At 36.1% G+C, this 20236-nt stretch overlaps 2 protein-coding genes across 3 annotated transcripts; both read left to right on the top strand.

Annotated features, from left to right (window-relative positions):
* The first annotated feature begins 848 nt into the window (after positions 1-848).
* Positions 849-19088, top strand: LOC100372221 (15-hydroxyprostaglandin dehydrogenase [NAD(+)]-like). 2 transcript variants are annotated; one of them, XM_085500445.1, is made up of 9 exons: positions 849-944; positions 2939-2977; positions 14798-14976; positions 16888-17014; positions 17328-17434; positions 17887-17983; positions 18185-18261; positions 18489-18640; positions 18763-19088. In XM_085500445.1, the coding sequence occupies exons 3-9, from the start codon at positions 14884-14886 to the stop codon at positions 18884-18886; spliced, it is 777 nt and encodes a 258-aa protein (XP_085356571.1). In that variant the 5' UTR covers positions 849-944; positions 2939-2977; positions 14798-14883; the 3' UTR covers positions 18887-19088. The 2 variants fall into 2 exon arrangements, with proteins under 2 accessions (XP_085356571.1, XP_085356572.1); XM_085500446.1 differs by lacking the exon at positions 2939-2977.
* Positions 5131-7746, top strand: LOC146742736 (phosphatidylinositol 3-kinase regulatory subunit alpha-like). Its single transcript, XM_085500681.1, has 2 exons — positions 5131-5395; positions 7646-7746. The coding sequence occupies exons 1-2, from the start codon at positions 5131-5133 to the stop codon at positions 7744-7746; spliced, it is 366 nt and encodes a 121-aa protein (XP_085356807.1).
* Positions 19089-20236: the final 1148 nt, after the last annotated feature.

The raw sequence follows: 20236 nt of genomic DNA, 5'->3' as shown, positions 1-20236 counted from the left end.
AATAATCCTTCGTATATATATATATTGAAATGACATTAGAGTGAATAGGATGCAAAGTTATGAAATGTGACGTTTGTACTTCAGAGTAATATATTTGGGATCACCGACCGAAGTTTTCGCTAATTTTTAACTAAATCCTATTGTGTGTACACATGAGCGTGTTCCGTGGCCCATTATATTTTGCTCGTAGTCATACCTATGTAACACGAAGAGTATGTGACAACAATTTCCTTGACCCATGTTTTCTTGATGGGTATTTTGATTATAAAAAAAGATTGTGTGTGTTTGGAAGGAAAAGGCATTTTATAGACCCCGATGTAGCTGTTGAAATGCGAGATCAAACTTAATTACACTAATCCAGAGATCGTGACACGATACGAACATTGCAGTATAAACGTTTTTTTTTTATTGTGATGAACTACAGTATTGCTGTATTAAATTTAAACTATAGGTGGCGCTGTTTGTTGTCAAAATGTCTTACTAGTATCATAGACCTTAGAAAGAAAGACAATCTATTTATCTTTCTAAGGTCTATGCTCGTATATCCTCGGGGCGGACATCCGGGCATTTTCACCGCCTGGCAACCCGGATTATACTGCAACAGATTTAGCAAACAAATCGACCATTTTGTGGTCCCTGGAACAACTAAAATAGAATATCACGAATAGTAAAATTGTCACTAACATTTTTGCAAACTCCATATCGTTTCAAACCGTTGTTTCATCTCTGAAACGGTTCGTTGCAATGAACACTTTATTGACGCAATGCCGGGCATGCTGTGTACGTTGCTGGGGACTACCGAACCGCATTACGCAATCACAACTTGACGTCACATTGATCATGTGATGCTGACCTCGTCCAGCGTTAGTAAGTTGAAGATGGCAACAGGTTGTATTTCAGCTTGACCGTCCAAGAATACTCATTAAGTCTCAATAGTTAGCGTGGTGAGTATTTAATAAATGTACAAGCTAGCGATCTCAGTTGGGAGTTGTGTTTCTCAGGACATTGCATAATTCTTAATTGTTTATTCGCGCAATGGTTTCATTGCGGCGTCAACGTGTACGCAACTCTAAGGCTGTCACCATAGCTCTACTGTGTCGACAATACCATACACATATCATGTACGTTTTATATTAAACCACCATATCGACACAAGCAGAGCTGTTGACCCACAACTAAAGTTTCATGGGCGGCATGTGTCATGTTGAGTGTTATCAATCAATATCTTCAATGGATACAATAATCAATCACAGTCCCTCTATCAGAGGGACTGTGAATCAATGCATTCAATGTGTCAGAAATGTTGTACAATACGAAAGATTTGGTCCAAGCTTGGAGCTCACACGACGATCGGATCGTTGTGGCAGACACGCTACCCATTTAAGTTCTACTTATAGGATCAATGTTTTCACTAGCATTCAAAAACGTACTAACCGTACTGGATTCGAACCAGCGATTTCTCACATTGCCTACATTGTACATATCCACTGAACCATATGGGCAGTCATGCAAGTGAATGGTTTGTTTTTATATTTAAGTTTATTGCAAATTAGTGTTTGCAAAAAAAGACTGGGAATTGAACCCGGGTCCTTCTGATCACTGTGTTGACAACTGAACCACAATTGATTGACTGGATGTGTTTGCATTTGATAAGAATATATAGTGTGTGTATATATATAGAAATACAACATATTTCTATTATTGAGTTACAATTGTCCAAAAAATTGCCAATTTTGTGTTTTTACTTGTGTAAACTATATGCATGCCATAACCCGTTAGTGTATATCTCGCCAATTGGGTGTTTGCCATTTGCGTTGCCCATACCTGACCCGACCCTAACCCTAATGCCAAGATACGTTCCTGTTAATAATTCCATTGCCCATACCTGACCCGACCCTAACCCTAATGCCAAGACACGTTCCGCTTTATAATTGCTCAATAACGATACTCTGTTGTGCACTGTCTGCGGGTAAGTTGCATTGATGTCAACTGATTAAACAAGTCGCGTTTAAGTAATTTCCACTACATGTATTAACAAGTGGTTAAATTGTGACAAAAAATGTGTGGACAAATATTTGAGATTAATTTTGGTGTAGACAACTCTCGTTTAATTATTTTACACCATTACAAGTTGTTAAATTGAGAGAATAAATGTCTCAACAAATATTTAATACTTAGTTTATAAAAGTTTATAAACAACTCGCGTTTGATTAATTACCACAATTACAAGTTGTTAAATTGAGAGACTAAATGTGTGGACAAATATTTTAGACTTATTTTGGTGTAGAAAAGTCGCATTTAATTTACTTTCACAAATTACAAATTGTTAAATTGAGAGAATAAATGTGTGGAAAAATATTTGAGACTTATTTTGGTGTAGACAACTCTCATTTAATAATTTTACACCATTACAAGTTGTTAAATTGAGAGAATAAATGTATGGACAAGTATTTGAAACTTATTTTGGTGTAGACAACTCTCATTTGATTAATTCCAACAATTACAAGTTCTTAAATTGACAGAATGAATGTATGGCAAATATTGACCATTATATTTGTGAGTAAATACCTGTTTAATTAATTTCCACATCTACAAGGTTGTTAAATTGAGAGAATAAATGTGTCGACAAATATTTGATACTTATTTAGATGTAAGAACTCGTGTTTGATCAACTTCCACCATTGCAAGTTGTTAAAATAATGAAATGAATATACTGGTATCATTGGATATTTGATTTAATTGTGAAACTTTCTAACAAAATGTTAACTGCTGCCTTCGAACCCTCAATCAACAATTCTGCAGACACAGTATAAATTCCACAACACCACAGAAGATATTCGTCTGTTGTCTGAATTGTTTTCGTAATATAGGGAACGCCATCGACACTTTAACAAAACTTACCTTGACTTGGGTCTTGTTTATCTCTTGTCACAATCAGGAAACTGTTGAACAAATTGCGCGTCGTCCAGTTTAAGACGTAAGTTATTTTATTATTTATTCATTCAGTTCTGTATGGTGGAGTTTTGTGAGATTTATTATTTTTCGCGACGTTCTTTGTTTACGGTTTGAGAGATTTCAGTGTATTTGATTTACGTTTTTACGGTAGTGTTGAGCGGGACTCGAACCCACTGTCTTTTCAAGCTAATTTTGTTTTATTTTGATGGCAAGCTTGTGTACCACGCCACGACGTTGGTCGTTAAGTGGTGTTCATTTTTCTAACTACTCCAGTGTTCCGATGAATTGAACGGAAAAGCCAAAACGATTGCTGGTTTCTGATTGCTTCGGTTCTGGTGAGTGTGTATCTAGTGTGATTCGAACCCGTGTCGTTTGTATTGGCCGTTTTTTTATTTCCCATGTTGGCTACGCCGTAATATGCAACCACTTCCCCGTTTTATTGTGATTTTGAGAGTGTTTAATGATGTCTTCCTCATCCGTCACGCCATGACCCGATTTTATTCAGTTCGTTTCAACCACACGGCCATTTTGCAACACAGTGCGTGACACTCGGCGTCACCCGACTGACTATATGATCGTTCTGTTCAACTGTTAAGCTAGGATTTATTACCGTTATTATCATTATATTGTCACATGATTTGTTTTACCTTATGTGTAATGTCTTAAGTATCTTTATTCCTCAGCTCCTGAGAGCGAGGTTATTTGTAGATATGTTGGCGATCGCCGCTGTGTCTGCGGAAGTACTGTGGGAGATTGCATGATGGGAGTGAAAGTCTTTTGATCAGTAAGATAATTTTAGAAAAGTGAAAACTAGAGTGACTGTGAAATAAAGGTTGGTTTTAAATATAAAATGTCATGGAATCTGGATGAAATAATGAAAGGAAATTGAACGGGTATGAAAGGGCAGTAAATGTGGCAAGAATGCAAGGTCAGGATCTGGAGGTCAAAATACGTCACAATACATCATCATCCATCGGCTGTCAACAACTATGGATGCGGTAAAAGTCTTGATTTGCAGTTTGAGTGAATGGCCGGGGAAATAATTCATGCCAATTCTGTGCTTCGGTAACAGTATTTGCTGCTTTTTTGTGCAATGGAAATTAATTCAAGAAATGCTGTCAAAGAACATTTCCTTCTAGTAAACAAAACACCCTGGGACGCTTATCTTGAGAAATTGAGAAGACGAAAATCTCTTGGGACTACGGTGGCCCATATATACAATCGGCGAAGAATGACCAAATTTCGGCGATCAATGACGCATTGCGACGATCAATAACCAATTACGACGATCAATGACGCATTGCGGCGAACAATAACCAAATTGCGGCGATCAATGACGCATTGCGACGATCAATAACGCATTGCGACGATCAATAAAGCATTGCGACGATCAGTAACGCATTGCGACGATCAATAACCAATTTCAGCGATCAATAACGCATTGCGACGATCAATAACGCATTGCGACGATCAATGACGAACTACAGCTTGTGTAAGTAATGTTAGTAAAGAGCGCCGTCTATGGTGACATTGACGCGACGAACAGTGATCACGTGGTGAGGGCGTTTATGCGCCAATTGTACTCTCCGTGCCATTTCGTCGACTTTACTTTGACGATTGATCCATGCTTGATTCTGGTCTATTTATCGCCAGGATAATCGAAGATTGTTGTAGGTAAGTGCAGTCATACCATATTCTTTATTATGATTTATCTTCTAATAGTAATTCATATGTTATCGTAAGCACTGAAACAGCGTCTTTATGATGTGACCTTAATTCGCGAATGACTATGTGTGAGGTTATTTGAACTAAAAATCGCCCCTGACAGTGGAAGAGATTATGCTTTGCTTCTACTGTTATCAGATGATGATGAGAATCTATATTTTTCATATGTAATTTGGAATTATTTTGAGTGATGACTCAAGGAAGACAGTGATATTAGGGTCTCATACTTTGTGACAGATTTGGTGTCATTCCCGGTGATTTATAAGTGTATTGACTTATTCAACGTTAAACCTGTGTATTATATCGTGGTGAGTATGCTGCATGATGCATGTCTGAAGAACAGAGAGGCGAGTGGCTGCCTATTGGTATATTTAATTTATTTTTTGATGCATTTAAACAATAATTATGAAAATTAGCATCTTCTTATCATTTTACTGTTATTTGGCAGACATGGTATTTTTATATAAAGTGAGACACCAATATCAGCGAAGAGCTGATGATGAGCTGGCATTGGAAGTTGGTGACATTGTGAAGGTTCAAGGGCTTCCATGGAAGTTTAGGGGGATGCCAGAGAATCCAAGAGGATGGTTAACTGGGGTTAACCAAACTTCTAAAGAAGAGGGTTCATTCCCTAGTAATTTTGTGGACTTTATGGGCCAAAATACTTCCCCTAGGCCCCCAACACCCCCCTTACCAGTGAAGGAAGGACAGAAACGTAAGTACAAAGTATAAGTGCAGGCATGTCATAATTTTCTTTTGCTTCAAATTAGTTACCGCATCAATTGTGTTTTAGTCCAGGAATTGGCTGTGTGGTCAGTTCTGTAAATTGTCAATTGCAACCTGAAGTGCTGCACCTAAATTTTAGAATTTCTTTTTGTAAAATAATTTTGCAGCAATTAACATATCAAGCAAAAACAGGGATGGCAATTTGTACCCCTCGCTATGTCTGTATACATGTCCTACTGATCACATTCTATATATATATGAAATACGAAAGAATTGACACTCAACCCTGGTTGGTCATGGTAGTTGATTGTCATTGTTGTTAGAATTGACAATAAACAGTACAACACTTTCGACTAAACTAATTGCACACAATCTGCCATTATGTGACATCTGACAATTAACATTATGTGAGTTGTCTGTGATCATAATTCATTTTAGCTTATCTTGTGTATCCTTATTTTTAAACATTAGTTACCTTTGATGGCGGATATTAATTTCTACAGCATCAAACGTTTAAATTTCGACCGTAATCTTTTGCTTGGGCCAGACTTTTATTATCCCTTGTTTCGCGAACCCACCGAATGAACAGGAGCCTAAAATGAAATAAAAATTAAATTTTATTTCTGCGTAATTTCTCGCGCTCGCCGACATGTGAGTGCAAAAAATTGCTAAAAAAAATTATTTTTATCTTAATTTTTTAGGCCCGCCGCCTAACAAATCCAAGTTGCATTTTCATGGGAGTATCATGATCAAAGTACCGAAGTCTCGCGCAGATCTATACTTTATGCGCGTTGGTTGACAGTGACCTCTCTGCGTACTGCCTGCTTGAGACTACTAGGTGAACATGGCGTGGCGTGGCGTGGTGACACGCCTTGAAACTCTGTCGCCAAAAAACCAAGAAATCTCTCATTAATGCTGAAAATTGTGCCACCATTGGCGACATTGCCAACCACGTTATACATGGAATAAAATTTTATTTCATTTCTTCTCTCCGATCAATGATCTCACTTACAATTCTTTGAGAATCACACAAATCTAATGAAAAAAAAAGAGTTAATTTTATTTTTTTTCCGCCCTCCTCAAAAAAATTGACTTATAAAAACTCGAGAAACAAGGAATAAAAAAAGTCTGGCCTTACGATGAAATAAGTTGAAATTTATTTGCATTTCATAACAATTCAACGAATTTTTTGCACGTTATTATAATCATTACTAGGTAATAATCAACAATTGTGAAACGCAGCATAACCGGATTGCACTACCGCGATCATTTGCTACTAAGGAATGCAGATGTGTTCGTTTTTATTTGAAACTCCTTTTAAAATATACTTTCATTACTAATAAATAATCGTATTTGGCGCACAAAGTTTGTTAATTTGATTTTTTTTGAGAAAAATGTTCTGATTGACATTGTAATGAAATTTTAGGCGGTCTATTTTTTAATCCAGCAAGAAAAAAATGTATACAATTTTAAATTAGCTTCTGCAATAGTTTTTTTTTTGTTTTGGGTGGTCCACTTTCATGACAGCAGACAATTGCAGTAGTATATTCTGAATTGGCATAATTGAACGCACTACACGCACTGACTCCACTGGCAAATTTTGAGCATTCGTTTGCACTCTAGCCACATGCAGTTGTACTGTAACAAAATCTTCAGAAAATAGTACTGCTTGTAGTAGCCATCCACTTTGGAGAGATGCGATCAACTTTGAAAATCAAAGGTTGGGATGCTGCAAAGGGTCTGTATTGCCACTCTTACGGGCTAATTGTTCACCACTGTCCAAATATATACAACAGTGAGGTGTTTGCAAAGTTCTAATATCAGTACAGTAACGTTCTTAGTGTCAGTAATCCTGACCATTACGCCCTGCCACCATGTCTCATTTCATCGAAACAGCTGACTGTGGCGGGCAGTGCAAAAGCAGCGTTTGATATTCAAATGAGCAAACGCAACTTAAGATCTCTCTGTTGTGTTTTATTTTTGTTTTGGCCACATGAAAGGTATATGATAATAAGGTTATTCACAAAATACCATATTTTACATTTTGTATGCTATGGTATTGTCCTTGGTGCTTCACGTCTTGAACAATACAGTCATGAATATTGTTTGGCTCAATTTCAATGGAATCAATTTGTTGCTTCATTTCTGTACAGCATGTTCAATTTAAATTAGTTCATGTGCTTGTATGCTACTTATTTTTCCTTCAACTATGTTTAAGATTCTTCTTTCTTTTTTTCAGAATCATCTGAAGAAACATCATCAGAAGCATCACTTACAGATATATTAATGCCCAATAAAAGACACAGACACAAGAGTTGCCGAAAAATTAAGGAGGGATGAGCTCGCGCCGGCAGGCGTCGTGGCGTTCCTGCCTCATGATGTAAGTCGCCTGTGACTGACATCATCAGGCCTGAAGCGTGGTACCTGGGCGTAGCCTGCCACCAGCAGTGACTGTACGCGCAGGCGTCATAGATGGTTATCTCATGACCGGAGTCTCAGATTTGACTCGCAAGGCCATAAGGAATGACATCGTGGTACCTGGGTCAGCCTGCATGCCCTGTGGTGGCAACCCCCTTACTTTATTCATAAAGAAACAATTGAGCACAAAGAGTGCCAAATGGTACAGTATGACTTGAAAGGTTACAGAATTACACATGTTAATGACCAACAGCAGGGTGGGTGGGTGGTTTGCTGATTTCTGGAACGGACCGATGTGGACTCGTGTAGAATCGAGAGTGAACTGATTAGCTAAGGTTTTAGGTGGCTATTTAAGCCAAATGATAAAATGCCAAAGGTCAGTGTTAATCCCCAAGCGACGCGATGGGTTAAGACTGTGTGTGCTTGAATGAAATGCCAAAGTTCAGCCTAAAGTCTCATTATGCAAAACAATAGGTGTTGGGATTAAATACTGTGTCCAGTGTGCATTAACACTGGTTACAAAATATATGCATATTTGTAACCAAATAATTAATATTTGCAACTGGAGCTGATAAAGTTCCTCCTTTGGGATTCTTCCCCAAACCTAGTGTAGATTTCATTCATGATGGGGATATAGGGAAGCAAAAGTTGCCATTGGGAAACACGTGTGCAAATCTCCTTTATATTCCAGTTGTTAATAGTTATGAACTATTTAAATCATCCATGGACTTTGGAATCCTTAACAGTCCTGGTTTTGGACAGGTCTAGGTGTTCGGCGGTACATCAGGTTACATCATCAATTTATACCCCAACTTTAATACTCAACAAACTAAATTAATTTTGCTCTTGTGCTCTTAAATGACCTACAATATTAACACAGTGTATCTCAGTTCATCAACTTACTGGCGTATTGTTTAACTCACTCACATTTTTAATTAATTTTAAACATTTCTATTTTTTTCATTTGATATTTATATCCAATTTTGATATGTAGTTTATTCTCTTTTATTTTTATGAGCAAGTACTAGGCTACAATTTAAATTTGTACGCATCATGGTGTGCGTTATTTAGGTAGTTCACAGGAAATAAAACTGTGAATTGCAGCTAGTTTCCTTATTAAGATAAGAATGGTTGATAAGATAGGAATGCATAAGAAATAGTTTTACATACACCCAAATAGTTTCTTACAACGGTTCTAGGAACTATTCTGACAGTTAGCAAGGTTGCTTAAAACTTTGCAAAACACCGTTTTTTCGTTGAGTTTAGATTGTTCCATACCCTCGTTCAGATGAAGGTAATATGATACACGTTCGAGTACATGAATAGCACAGTCTAGAAAAATATTGTGCAACAATGACATCTATCTTGCTACCCGACAGTCTGAATAATTCTTAGAACTGCTGTAAGTACAAAATAAAACTTGATTTCTAAGATGCATTATTCTCTTGACAGTAATTAACATTATAGTCAGCGTTACCACACCGTACATTATGTTGAATCAACCTTCTATGCTCGGCACTGTAACTACCATATGATAGTAAATACATATGAACAGCATACTGTATAACACAGTGATAGCTATATTTGTAGGTTCTCTCTATAATTTTTTTCCATTTTGTGACATTCTAAATTCTTTAATTTTGATGAATATTTTGGTACTTTTTAGTAAAAACATACTTTTAACAATTTCTCAAAAACTGTTTTGCTGATTGTGTTAATGTGTGTATGTACATTCATTGGGATGACCATTATTAGATTTGTTCATTTTGTAACATCTTCAGTCTGCTTCCAAATATGGATCAGATTATTTTTATAATATGCAGTACATACAGCAAAGCTATGGCAGCTGACAGGCGGCTAGTCTTATATGTACACGTATTACTAACATATACATCTCAGCTAAGATCTATGTATGTAGAGTGTCATTTTTTTTAACCAGTACAGAAAGATTGTCTGCAGTAATTGTAGTAATAGTACAGATAGTTTAAAGTTACATTGTTGGCAAAATTAAACTCGCTATGTCATATTATCACAATTTGTGACTTCTTTATCAGCATTTTAGGGTGGCCATGCCCATTCCAAGCTAATCTATATTGCAGTAGGGACATTAATTGCTTTTGTGTAGCATGTCCACTGTCTGTGATACCACGTTACAAGACAGTCAAGCTACACAATGTATGTCCCTATCGCAACATAGATTCATCCAAAGTAGGCATGGCCACAAGTCGACACAAGCAATATTAGAAATAAGTTATGTTTGTCAAATCCAAAGTAGTAAGCCAATTCACAATCAAGTTTGCAAATTGGCTGCCCAATACTGCCAGACTATTTATATTGTGTTAATTGCACAGTGACCCGAGCAAACTTTCATTAATACATATTTCCTAGGTTAGTTATGTCAAGTAAGCACAGAATTTGAAAGCAATGCATGATGTGGTTTATTGTAGTCAATGAAAGGTGCATTGTACCAGGTTCTGATCAGTATAATTTGAGAATGATGTAACTTTAGAGTTACTCATTGAAAGGGCTTTCATCAATGAAGTATATTACCTATTTTTCTAACCAGTCTTATGTTTAAATTTGTCTGTGGTGGTAAATAGGTGTCTGTGACATCAAATCAACGCTAATATTATTTTGATCTGTGCAAATAGTGAATTGCTATAAAATACTGTAGTGTTTTCTTTTTTTAACATGGGCAAGACTCATGAAAACAGCTTGCATATTGTTAAACTGAATCCATAGTGAATGTATCACACTATTGCAACATACAGAAATGTAGTTGATTTTTCAGAATAATTAAAAAAATAATGTGTTCAATACAGAACTTGGGTGTTATATGGTATCATAGAATTTGTACCCACAAGTAAATAGTGCAGTTTGAATCACTGAAATATACCATATTTGTCCTATTGGTTGCACAAGTGAATGAAATGACAACTGATCATGACTATTAAATGTGGCATGCATTTTTCATACTACCGGTAATATAAGCAACAGCAATGTAGTAGTCCCCCATCAATATACACTGTATCAAACCAATTTAATGCATTTTTCAGAAAATTCTCGGCCAATAACATCTACAACTGTAATCTTTCAAATAGAGCAGTTCAACACACATAATGAAATTTGTAATATTTGAATATTTATTGTACATTTTCCATAATTACCACTAAACAATATATAATATGAGATATCTACGCTGTTAGCAATGCACATTTCAAGAATTGAAGATATCATTAGAAAATGAACAATGTGTATAGTATCAAAGCAATCGGGCTTGCTGTTTTCAACAATAATTCAAAAATGTCACTTTTTACCAAAAATGACAAAAATATTCATTAAAATTAGAGAATTAAGATATCACTAAATAAACAAATCTGAAAAAGGTCTACCTGAGGTACATATATGTATAGTATCAAAGCAATCAGACTTGCGGTTTTTAACAAGAAGTTGAAAATATTACTTTTTACCAAAAATGACAACAGCGCCACCACCGCCACGGCATACAATTGTAGGCCCCCTAAGTTTGTTACGGTTTATGAATCAAAATAGAAAATTGTCGAACGAAAAAAAACCAACAGAATTCTGCATGTAAAATATATTTCACGAGTGAAATAATTTTGATTCAGAACTGAAACATAAATTTACCCTAAACACATCAGAAGTAAAATGAATGACACAAAATAACCTTTATTTAAACATAAATTTGTGTACTGAATGGAATATAAATTGTACACAACAAAATGGCGTCTGAATAATTAAATAGGAATTCTTTGAACAAAAATACGTTTGATGCAATCAAATACGAATTTTAGAAAACGAAATAATATTTTATGAAATGTAAAATAGAATTTACAAACATAAATTGCGTTTTGTGGAATAAAATATGGATTTAAAAAAAAAAAATTGTTTTTAATAATATTGCAACACTTGACTTGCCATAGCAATGGATTCTAGTATTTTGGATTTATTCATATAACGAATACTTACACAACCTGTAGTTCGTGGACGAACGAAGTTAACTCCATGGCGGACGCCATTGAAGTGTGCAAAGCATTGTGGGTCCATCCTTTAAACTAAATCGCTGAAGTTGGTCATTGGTCGTCGCAATGCGTTATTGATCGTCGCAATGCGTTATTGATCGTCGCAATGCGTTATTGATCGCTGGAATTGGTTATTGATCGTCGCAATGCGTTACTGATCGTCGCAATGCTTTATTGATCGTCGCAATGCGTTATTGATCGCCGCAAGCGTTATTGATCGTCGCAATGCGTTATTGATCGTCGCAATGCGTTATTGATCGCTGGAATTGGTTATTGATCGTCGCAATGCGTTACTGATCGTCGCAATGCTTTATTGATCGTCGCAATGCGTTATTGATCGCCGCAAGCGTTATTGATCGTCGCAATGCGTTATTGATCGTCGCAATGCGTTATTGATCGTCGCAATGCGTCATTGATCGCCGCAATTTGGTTATTGTTCGCCGCAATGCGTCATTGATCGTCGTAATTGGTTATTGATCGTCGCAATGCATCATTGATCGCCGAAATTTGGTCATTCTTCGCCGATTGTATATATGGGCCACCGTATGGGACAGTCGTTGTTGTGAAACAATTGACATACTTCCCTAGGGTATCCAGGATAGTTTTGATTATTAGAAGAGGGAAACTGCTGCTTTATGGAAGAGCAAATTTCAATGTCATTGGCCACAGTGTAGAAGTAATAACATTACGATGTTTTCGAGTTTAATAGTAAATTATTAATATTAAGAAATTAATAGTAAATGGTAGACTCCCTTTTGAATAACATCAACCAGTCTAACCTGGTTGACAACAATGAAATTCTAACAGCAAGGCAATTAGGACAAATTAATAAAAATATACAAACATCATTTATATAAACTTGGAAAAGTGAATTACAAAACGACAATCAATCAAAACAAAATTAAATAAAAATAAATTAAGAACATACAGAGAATTAAAAAAAAAACAATTTTGCTTTTGAAACCTACCTTGTTACCCTGTAAAATATTGATATGCGCGAAAATTTAAATAATTCAGCCTCAGTGACCATAACTTGAAAACTGAGACTGACAGACACAACGGAATACCCCTTGCTAATAGATTATGTAACCTTTGTGATCAGAATCAAGTAGAAGATGAGTATCACCTAGTGCAATCTGATTAAAATCCGATGTAGGTATGAGGTTCCAATTTTTTTTTTTTTTTTATATTTTAGTTAGAGGCGACTGGAACACAATTTTCTAAGAACTGATTAACGGCAAGAAAAACCAAAAAAATCGACATATTCAAACTAAAATACAAATAAATATTATATATATATATATATATATATATATATATATATAAAAAAAAATAATATTAAAAAAAAAAAAAAATTGGAGCCTCATACCTACATCTTGTTTTAATCAGATTGCACCTAATGATGTCATGCAAAAGTTATACCCCCGATAGAAATATCTTATTTGAAATGGCAAAAAACAAAATTTGTCACCAAAGACACAATTCATAGTCTTGCTAAACAACAGTAGTCTAACACTCCCTGTAGCAAGGTACCTAAAGAAGTGTTTTGAAATAAGACAGCAATCCCAGTGTCAATTTTCTTTCACAGTTAAGTTTTGCATTTTTTCTATCTTTTTATTGTATAATAATTTAGTCTTAATATTTTCTTTCTCTGTTACAGTAATGTATTAGCTTAGTTTTTTGTATGTTTTTATCTTATTTAAACTTGTTATTCTTTCTTAAACATCTGTAGCCATTGCCAATCCCTCCAGGGAATGTGTAAGTGTTAATAAAATTAATGTTATTTAATTAATGACCCAGCACATTAGTGATTGGCCTTGGATAGTTGAAGAGATTTTTAAATGGCCTACTCGATAGAAGTATTCGCCCTGACTCAAGACTTTTCATTCGGGCTTATACAACGCTTACATGTTACTGTCAGGAAGGTTTAATGTCTTGTTTGCATTTGTACAATGTGAAAGAGGGGTTTATTGTCAAAATGTACCAGTATATGGGTGGTTGTATGCATATTGAACTATACAAAATTTGAATTATGTCACCAAACTGTACGTTTTGACGACTCGTTAGCAATTGTAAGATTATATTTTTGATATACTCGAAGTGAATCTCAGCACTGTGCTTTTTATAAATGTTATGGTTCGTTTAATAATTTCTTGGAAACTGTGCAGAAAATCACAGACTTTCATTATTTTTTGTTCATAGTTTTTCTAAATTTCAGTTTTTATTGTTCATAATTATTTACAGCAATAACACTTGTTTTCTGTTATGAAACCATTTCCAGTTATTATGATTGTGTACATGACAGCTTTCCCCCACACAATAAGACATGTATGGATATGTGCGAGTATGTTTTATGGGTTAATAGGCCACTTCTTTATATCCCACAATGTCTGGTGATTCTAACTAACTACTATTTTGCAAAATTTGCGTAGCCCTGCTTCTACTCCCATATTGTCCTTAATAGTGAAGGTTAATGCAGATATATTGTAAATTACACAGAGGTAACGCTACAATACATTTCCCTTTACATTCCCTGGTATTACACCACAGCCTTTGTGCTGAGGCAGTTATGGTTCACAACCATCACCAGTTCTCTTGTTGTAATTTGTATATACCAATTCGTATATACCGAGGAAACGACCCTGATTGAAAATCAAGTATTTTGTGACGTCACCAATTCGTGTGTAGGTACGGCTTCTAGACCCGTGCCTAGATCGGGCTTTATCATATGCATATACTAGTATGTTATCTCCGATGTCTGCACTTTAACCCCTATTTGTCCTATTGGTCACAGTGGTTGAGTGATGGTCGTAGATATGCTGTTTGAACAAATAATATATATATGACGTCATTCACAAAGTCCAAAAAGTGGACAGTGCATTGGTGACACGTGTCCTCAGTGCCGGTTCATTCTTTATCTAATACTACAGTTGCAGGTGGGAGTTAAACTACACGTGTGTCAATTTGTAAGCTATATTCACACAGTTTGGTAACAGGGTGCATAACGATATAAATAATGAATTTTGATGGTAAAGTTGCCCTAGTGACTGGTGGAGCCGATGGCATTGGTAAAGCGTTAAGTGATGTTTTTCTCAGCAAAAATATGAAGGTAGGTAGTACGTAGTGGTCTTTATAAGCGAGTGTACTGTAAACCACTTAATTTTTACTATTAGGATTTTAATGCGATTGGCTGATTTAATGATGTTCATAAAGACAAAATTTCGCGAAAGTTACTGACACCCCTAGGTGTAAGACCCCTCTCCCCAGGAAAATCTTCTTTTGCAAAATTAAAGTGATTTACAGTATTTAGGGGCGTGGTAATTTCGGCGATCAGAAATGCGTTCAAGGCCTAGTTTTCAGTGCCATAACCTTTCCGAAATCGTTATTTTCGGGGTCTTTGCCACGTCACGAGTCTCTCACATTGTCGTTCATTAGACCAGGGTGCATAACAATAAAATGTTTAGGGGGACTGCAGCTTTTTATATTTTATCGTCTAAAATGCCCAGGTACCCCTGCTTGGTGACGTATTTGTTTTTTTGAAGATATAAAGTTCTGATTGCAAGAACACTTAGATTACTGTCTTAGAAGAAAATGAATACGATATATTTTGTGAAAGATAATCTTTTTGCTATAAAAATATTGACGACTAACAAAAATGAACAAAACCTATCAAACTTGCGCATTTGACCTGAATGTTCGGTCTTTCAGCCTAATTTTGAACCGAGTTGCCACGGGAACTGTAAACACGCAAAAAAAGCAATCCAAGTTGAAAATCAAACATAGTTCAGCATATCTAATTAGACATCAAGTACACTAATATCTGGTTCCTTATCAGTGAAATCGGCCCATCTTAGTCTGATTGATTGAATCATGTCACATGTTCTCTCACATAACTCTTAAACCCCAACCCTCATCTGATCCGGTCAAAGACGATGCAATATACCATTAAACCATTGACCCGGTCTTTGATCTATGCGCTGAATTTTTCTGAAACAATCTCTGTTATTATTGATTACAAGGATATGATTCATTATATAGCATCACTGGGAAAATAAGTTTTAATTATATGAAATTTTCTCAGGCCGCATGTAGTTGTGAATGAATTACATTCAGATATCTGAGGAGAACCCTACATAGACATCATGATGGAATCTTATCACAAAAACGATTCACACCATTATGAATATTATTTGTACCAATTTGAAACAAATTGATTAAAGTGTATCAGCAGGAGAAATATGCATCAATTTTGAATGAAATCGCGAAAATAAATCAGACGTGTATCCATAATTTACCCTGAGTAAAGACAACACCTGAGAAATAAATGATTAATAACTATATCATATTTGTTTTTACACATACTATAAAGTCATTTACTGTCAACAGTCGGCATATTAGGGGCGTACATACAGTACTTATGGTAAACACATATCTCATGTTTATATAAATACTGTCTGAATTATGTATAGCGCGACTTTGCAAGGTTTTTTTCCCACGAGATTCGTGACCTGTGATCTGTCAATGGCTTGCAACCAGTGGCGAGTAATTTGTTTGACAGCAGTGCAGGGCAGTGTAATTCAGCGAACAGTGTGACATCACTACCGTAGAGCTGATTAGCAATAAAGCTGTGACGGAACCCAAAATTTAGGTGCAAATTTCACACTTCATCATAAACTAAAGTGTAGTACATTTAAAGTGCATTGGTATTAAAATTCAGGTACCCCCTTGTATGATCAGTTCTCAAATAATGCACCTACAGTCTTTAATTTGTCTCAAGTATGTATTTCAAAGCAGCCTAAATGACGTCATCAGTGAAATGTCAACAAATCTGATTTGTGCCACGATGGTAGCGGTGAAGCGAAATTTCTTCAATAATTGAACAATTTGGCAATAATTGATATATTAAAGTGCAAATAACAAATCAATAGTCACCGTGACGATCCGGGACTTGTGCCAGCCTATCATAAGCAACCACGTGGAATGGTGATGATTTTTTTTGGTGTCCATTACATCCATATAGGGAGTGTGTTTGGTAGATGTTAACGAAGACAAGGGTCAGGAAACTGCAAAAGCTTTTGAAGAAAAATATGGTGCTGGAAAGGCCAAGTTTTGTAAGTGCGACGTCACTTCATCGGAACAGTTAGAAGGTACGTTTACCATGTGATTTTGAAATGCAAGTCACAATACTATAACTACATTGGAATAGTAATATCACATTATACACATATTACACAGTTAATGGGGTCGTCTTTGGGTCTTGGGTCATTGTACGTTAATAAGGGATGGGCCATTAGAAACTCTGGGGCGATTACAGAAAAACTATTATAGCCTCTGTGTGTAATATTTTTCCCTAAGAAATAGGCATGAGGATTGCAGAATTTTGTCAATGATTTTGTTCCTTGTGCATCCTTCTTTTTTAATTCTGTTATCGCTCCTCTCTAACTATTTATTCGTCATCAGCTGCATTCAAGACATGCGTGGATACATTCGGTCGACTTGATGTCGCCTGCAACAATGCCGGTATACTAAATGAATACAAGTGGAAACTCATGGTGTCCATAAACCTGGTAAGACAAGATTGAGTTTGTAGTTTACTTAAATTGTTGTTTGATAAAGCAGTCTGAACGGTTTATTGTGTCTTTGACGAGAGTTGGCAGTACTCGCGACTAGAGGTAGGACAACGCCACCAACGATGAAACCGAATCATCTTATTGAGGGAAACAAATAATATAAGATGATGATATCATAAAAATGCCTATTGTATTCAGCGTAATGTTGGTAATTATGTGAAGTTTGTGTTTCTCAAAACGCAAAACGGCTTCACCCATACTTCTGAGACTTGTTTTTTAAGCAATTGTTGATTTTTTACGTCAACGCCTTTCTACTTGCCTGCCTGATATCACGGGATATTAATATTTAATAACGTGGCTGGTACTGATTTCCAAGACAGTGTTGTCCATTAAATGCACTATAAATTATTAGTAGCATGTGTTAGTAGCTTTTTTTGTTTGTTTGTCAGAATGCTGTCATAGAAGGCACCTACTTAGCAGTGAAGTACATGGGAACAAAAAATGGCGGCAATGGGGGCGTCGTTGTGAATACATCATCAGTGGTTGGTAAGAAAGTAAAATGAATTAAACTCGCATGTTTCAAAACCTTCATTAATATAATACATGTGTGATATCATACAACTACGGGAATTATAGGACGACACGAATACGCGATATCTTAGGTCTTGAGAGCGCGTGCGGATTTTCAACATTAATGAAATCATGCAGTCCACTGAACTGTGTTTGTTCATGTTTGGTTCGTCATAGGATTGGTACCGAGGCAGTACGCAGCTGTGTATACTGCTAGCAAACATGGAGTTGTCGGCTTCACCCGTAGCGCTGCGGTAAGTTCAGAGGACCATGAACTTCTACAGGAAACGCGAGATCGAATCACAGACTCTCGGCCACTCTCGTTCACCGGTCTCGTTCATGGATTATGTACGATTTGATTTGAGAACACGGTGCATGTACCAATTGAGTTCAACTATTTAGAGCCAACTATAAAGTATTTAAAAAATGTCGACGGCCTTAGTGTCATTATTAAAATCACTAATTTTAATATTCGTTGCAGTTTGAGCCAGACGTGGTCGATAATGGCATTCGCGTTGTTGCCATCTGTCCAATGGCAGTAGAGACTGAATTCATGGCAATCGCTTACGAACAGGGATCCAAATATACGGAAGTTTACAGAAACGAAATGGAAGGCCGTGTTCCGCGTGTCAAGTAAGTGAAGATATGTATGAATGTAATTTGCCTCCATGTTCTGTCTGGGGTCAGTTTGTGTATACTTCCCTCAACATAAAATTACTTACAATGAGGCATACGTATGTGTTTCTCTCTTCCAGGTTTGAGGAGCTTACTTCTGCTGTAGTGCAGCTGATTGAAGACAAGGACGCAAACGGATCTATCAATGTCATTGTCCCCGGAAAGGGATCCAAATCAATACCACCACCAAACCTGAACCTGTAGTCGTTATGCGCACTAGTCGCTCGACAGATTAGATTCAATAATGACCATTAATTGACGACACACGACACGATTGGGGATAACCCTCTTCAGTACTAAACCATGTATTATATCATCTATTTTGCGAACATTATGTTAAGACAGATATAGATATGTGTGTATATGCAATATTAATAAATAAATCGAATTTTTCTTTTTGAAAAAAGTAGTCTTATTTCATACGCACAAAGTCAGCACTTTTCGGCGATTATATTTATTAAATATTAATAAAATAAAAACTAAAATATCTCTATTGAAGTGAGGTATCAAACTAAACACAAACACTGTCTGTCACGCACGGCGTACTATACTTGAGACAGGGTGTTACATTTATGTTGTATTTCAGTTTTCTTACAGTAAATCCCATAATAATAATAATAGTAATGTTACTGATTTTAAACTACGCACCTGATTAATTTTACTAGAATCTGTTTATTAGTTTCGCGATTACTAAAACATAAAAAACTACCAGTAAATAAATTAAAAATAAAATACAGGAAAAATCAATATCTAATACACGAAATAAAAAAAATCACAAACTGAGATCTTATTTTAATCAGATAAAATTTCTTGATATCCAATCTTCATCGACATGTGGTGTTTTAGTAGGTGAGGCCATTATTTGTGGGACCAGGTACGAGACTACTAGGTACCAGCGTACTGCTTCCCTATGTGGTCTCGTTCCCAACCATGAACTGCGTGTAATTATATGTATGATAAACGTGTGGAGTAAGTAAGACGTCTGCCACCTAGTTTATCAATTTTGACCGATTTTAATCGTGTACAAGATGACCTTCGACACTGTACGAAGTGCAAAATAAAGCGTGTACAGACGAAGAGCAAATAAATGACGTGTGTTCAGAAGAGACGCGTGTTCGTTTCTGAATGAAATGTCCGAATTTGCGTAAAATACAGTTGCCAGTGTGTTACACCTATACGTAATCGAGTTAATTTATCACAGCACGGCACAGTTAGGTGACAGGGTGCATCACGCTACACATAATAAATTGTGTTGATAAAGCTGATTTCTTTCGTAACGATCGTACTTAGTATTACTAGTATACTTGCAAACCATTGGCGACACAGTGACAGAAAATAATTAAGTATAACATGTACAAGTCACGTGATTTTTGTGAACACCCTTAGATGAAATAGTCAATTTGTTGCATATTAGTACACGTACAATGTACTTCCAAGTTGATCTCATCTTCCACGCCATTAGCAGGACGCCATATAACCACGGGAATTCTAGAACGCCGATTGCCAATTGGGGACTTTCGAGTTGTAATCTAACAAAGTACAATGCATAATATT

Source organism: Saccoglossus kowalevskii, chromosome 6 (assembly GCF_978046115.1).
Source record: "Saccoglossus kowalevskii chromosome 6, keSacKowa6.1, whole genome shotgun sequence".
Classification (NCBI taxonomy): Eukaryota; Metazoa; Hemichordata; class Enteropneusta; family Harrimaniidae; genus Saccoglossus; species Saccoglossus kowalevskii.
The sequence above is the reverse complement of the archived record's forward strand: the minus strand, read 5'-3'. Positions and strand labels throughout refer to the sequence as shown.

Coding starts and splice junctions, on each gene's coding strand:
- LOC146742736 (XM_085500681.1), top strand. CDS start 5,131: ATGGTATTTTTATATAAAGTGAGACACCAATATCAGCGAAGAGCTGAT. Junction 5,396..7,645: donor AGTGAAGGAAGGACAGAAAC/GTAAGTACAAAG, acceptor TCTTTTTTTCAG/AATCATCTGAAGAAACATCA.
- LOC100372221 (XM_085500446.1), top strand. CDS start 14,884: ATGAATTTTGATGGTAAAGTTGCCCTAGTGACTGGTGGAGCCGATGGC. Junction 17,435..17,886: donor TCATGGTGTCCATAAACCTG/GTAAGACAAGAT, acceptor TTTGTTTGTCAG/AATGCTGTCATAGAAGGCAC. Junction 17,984..18,184: donor GAATACATCATCAGTGGTTG/GTAAGAAAGTAA, acceptor GGTTCGTCATAG/GATTGGTACCGAGGCAGTAC.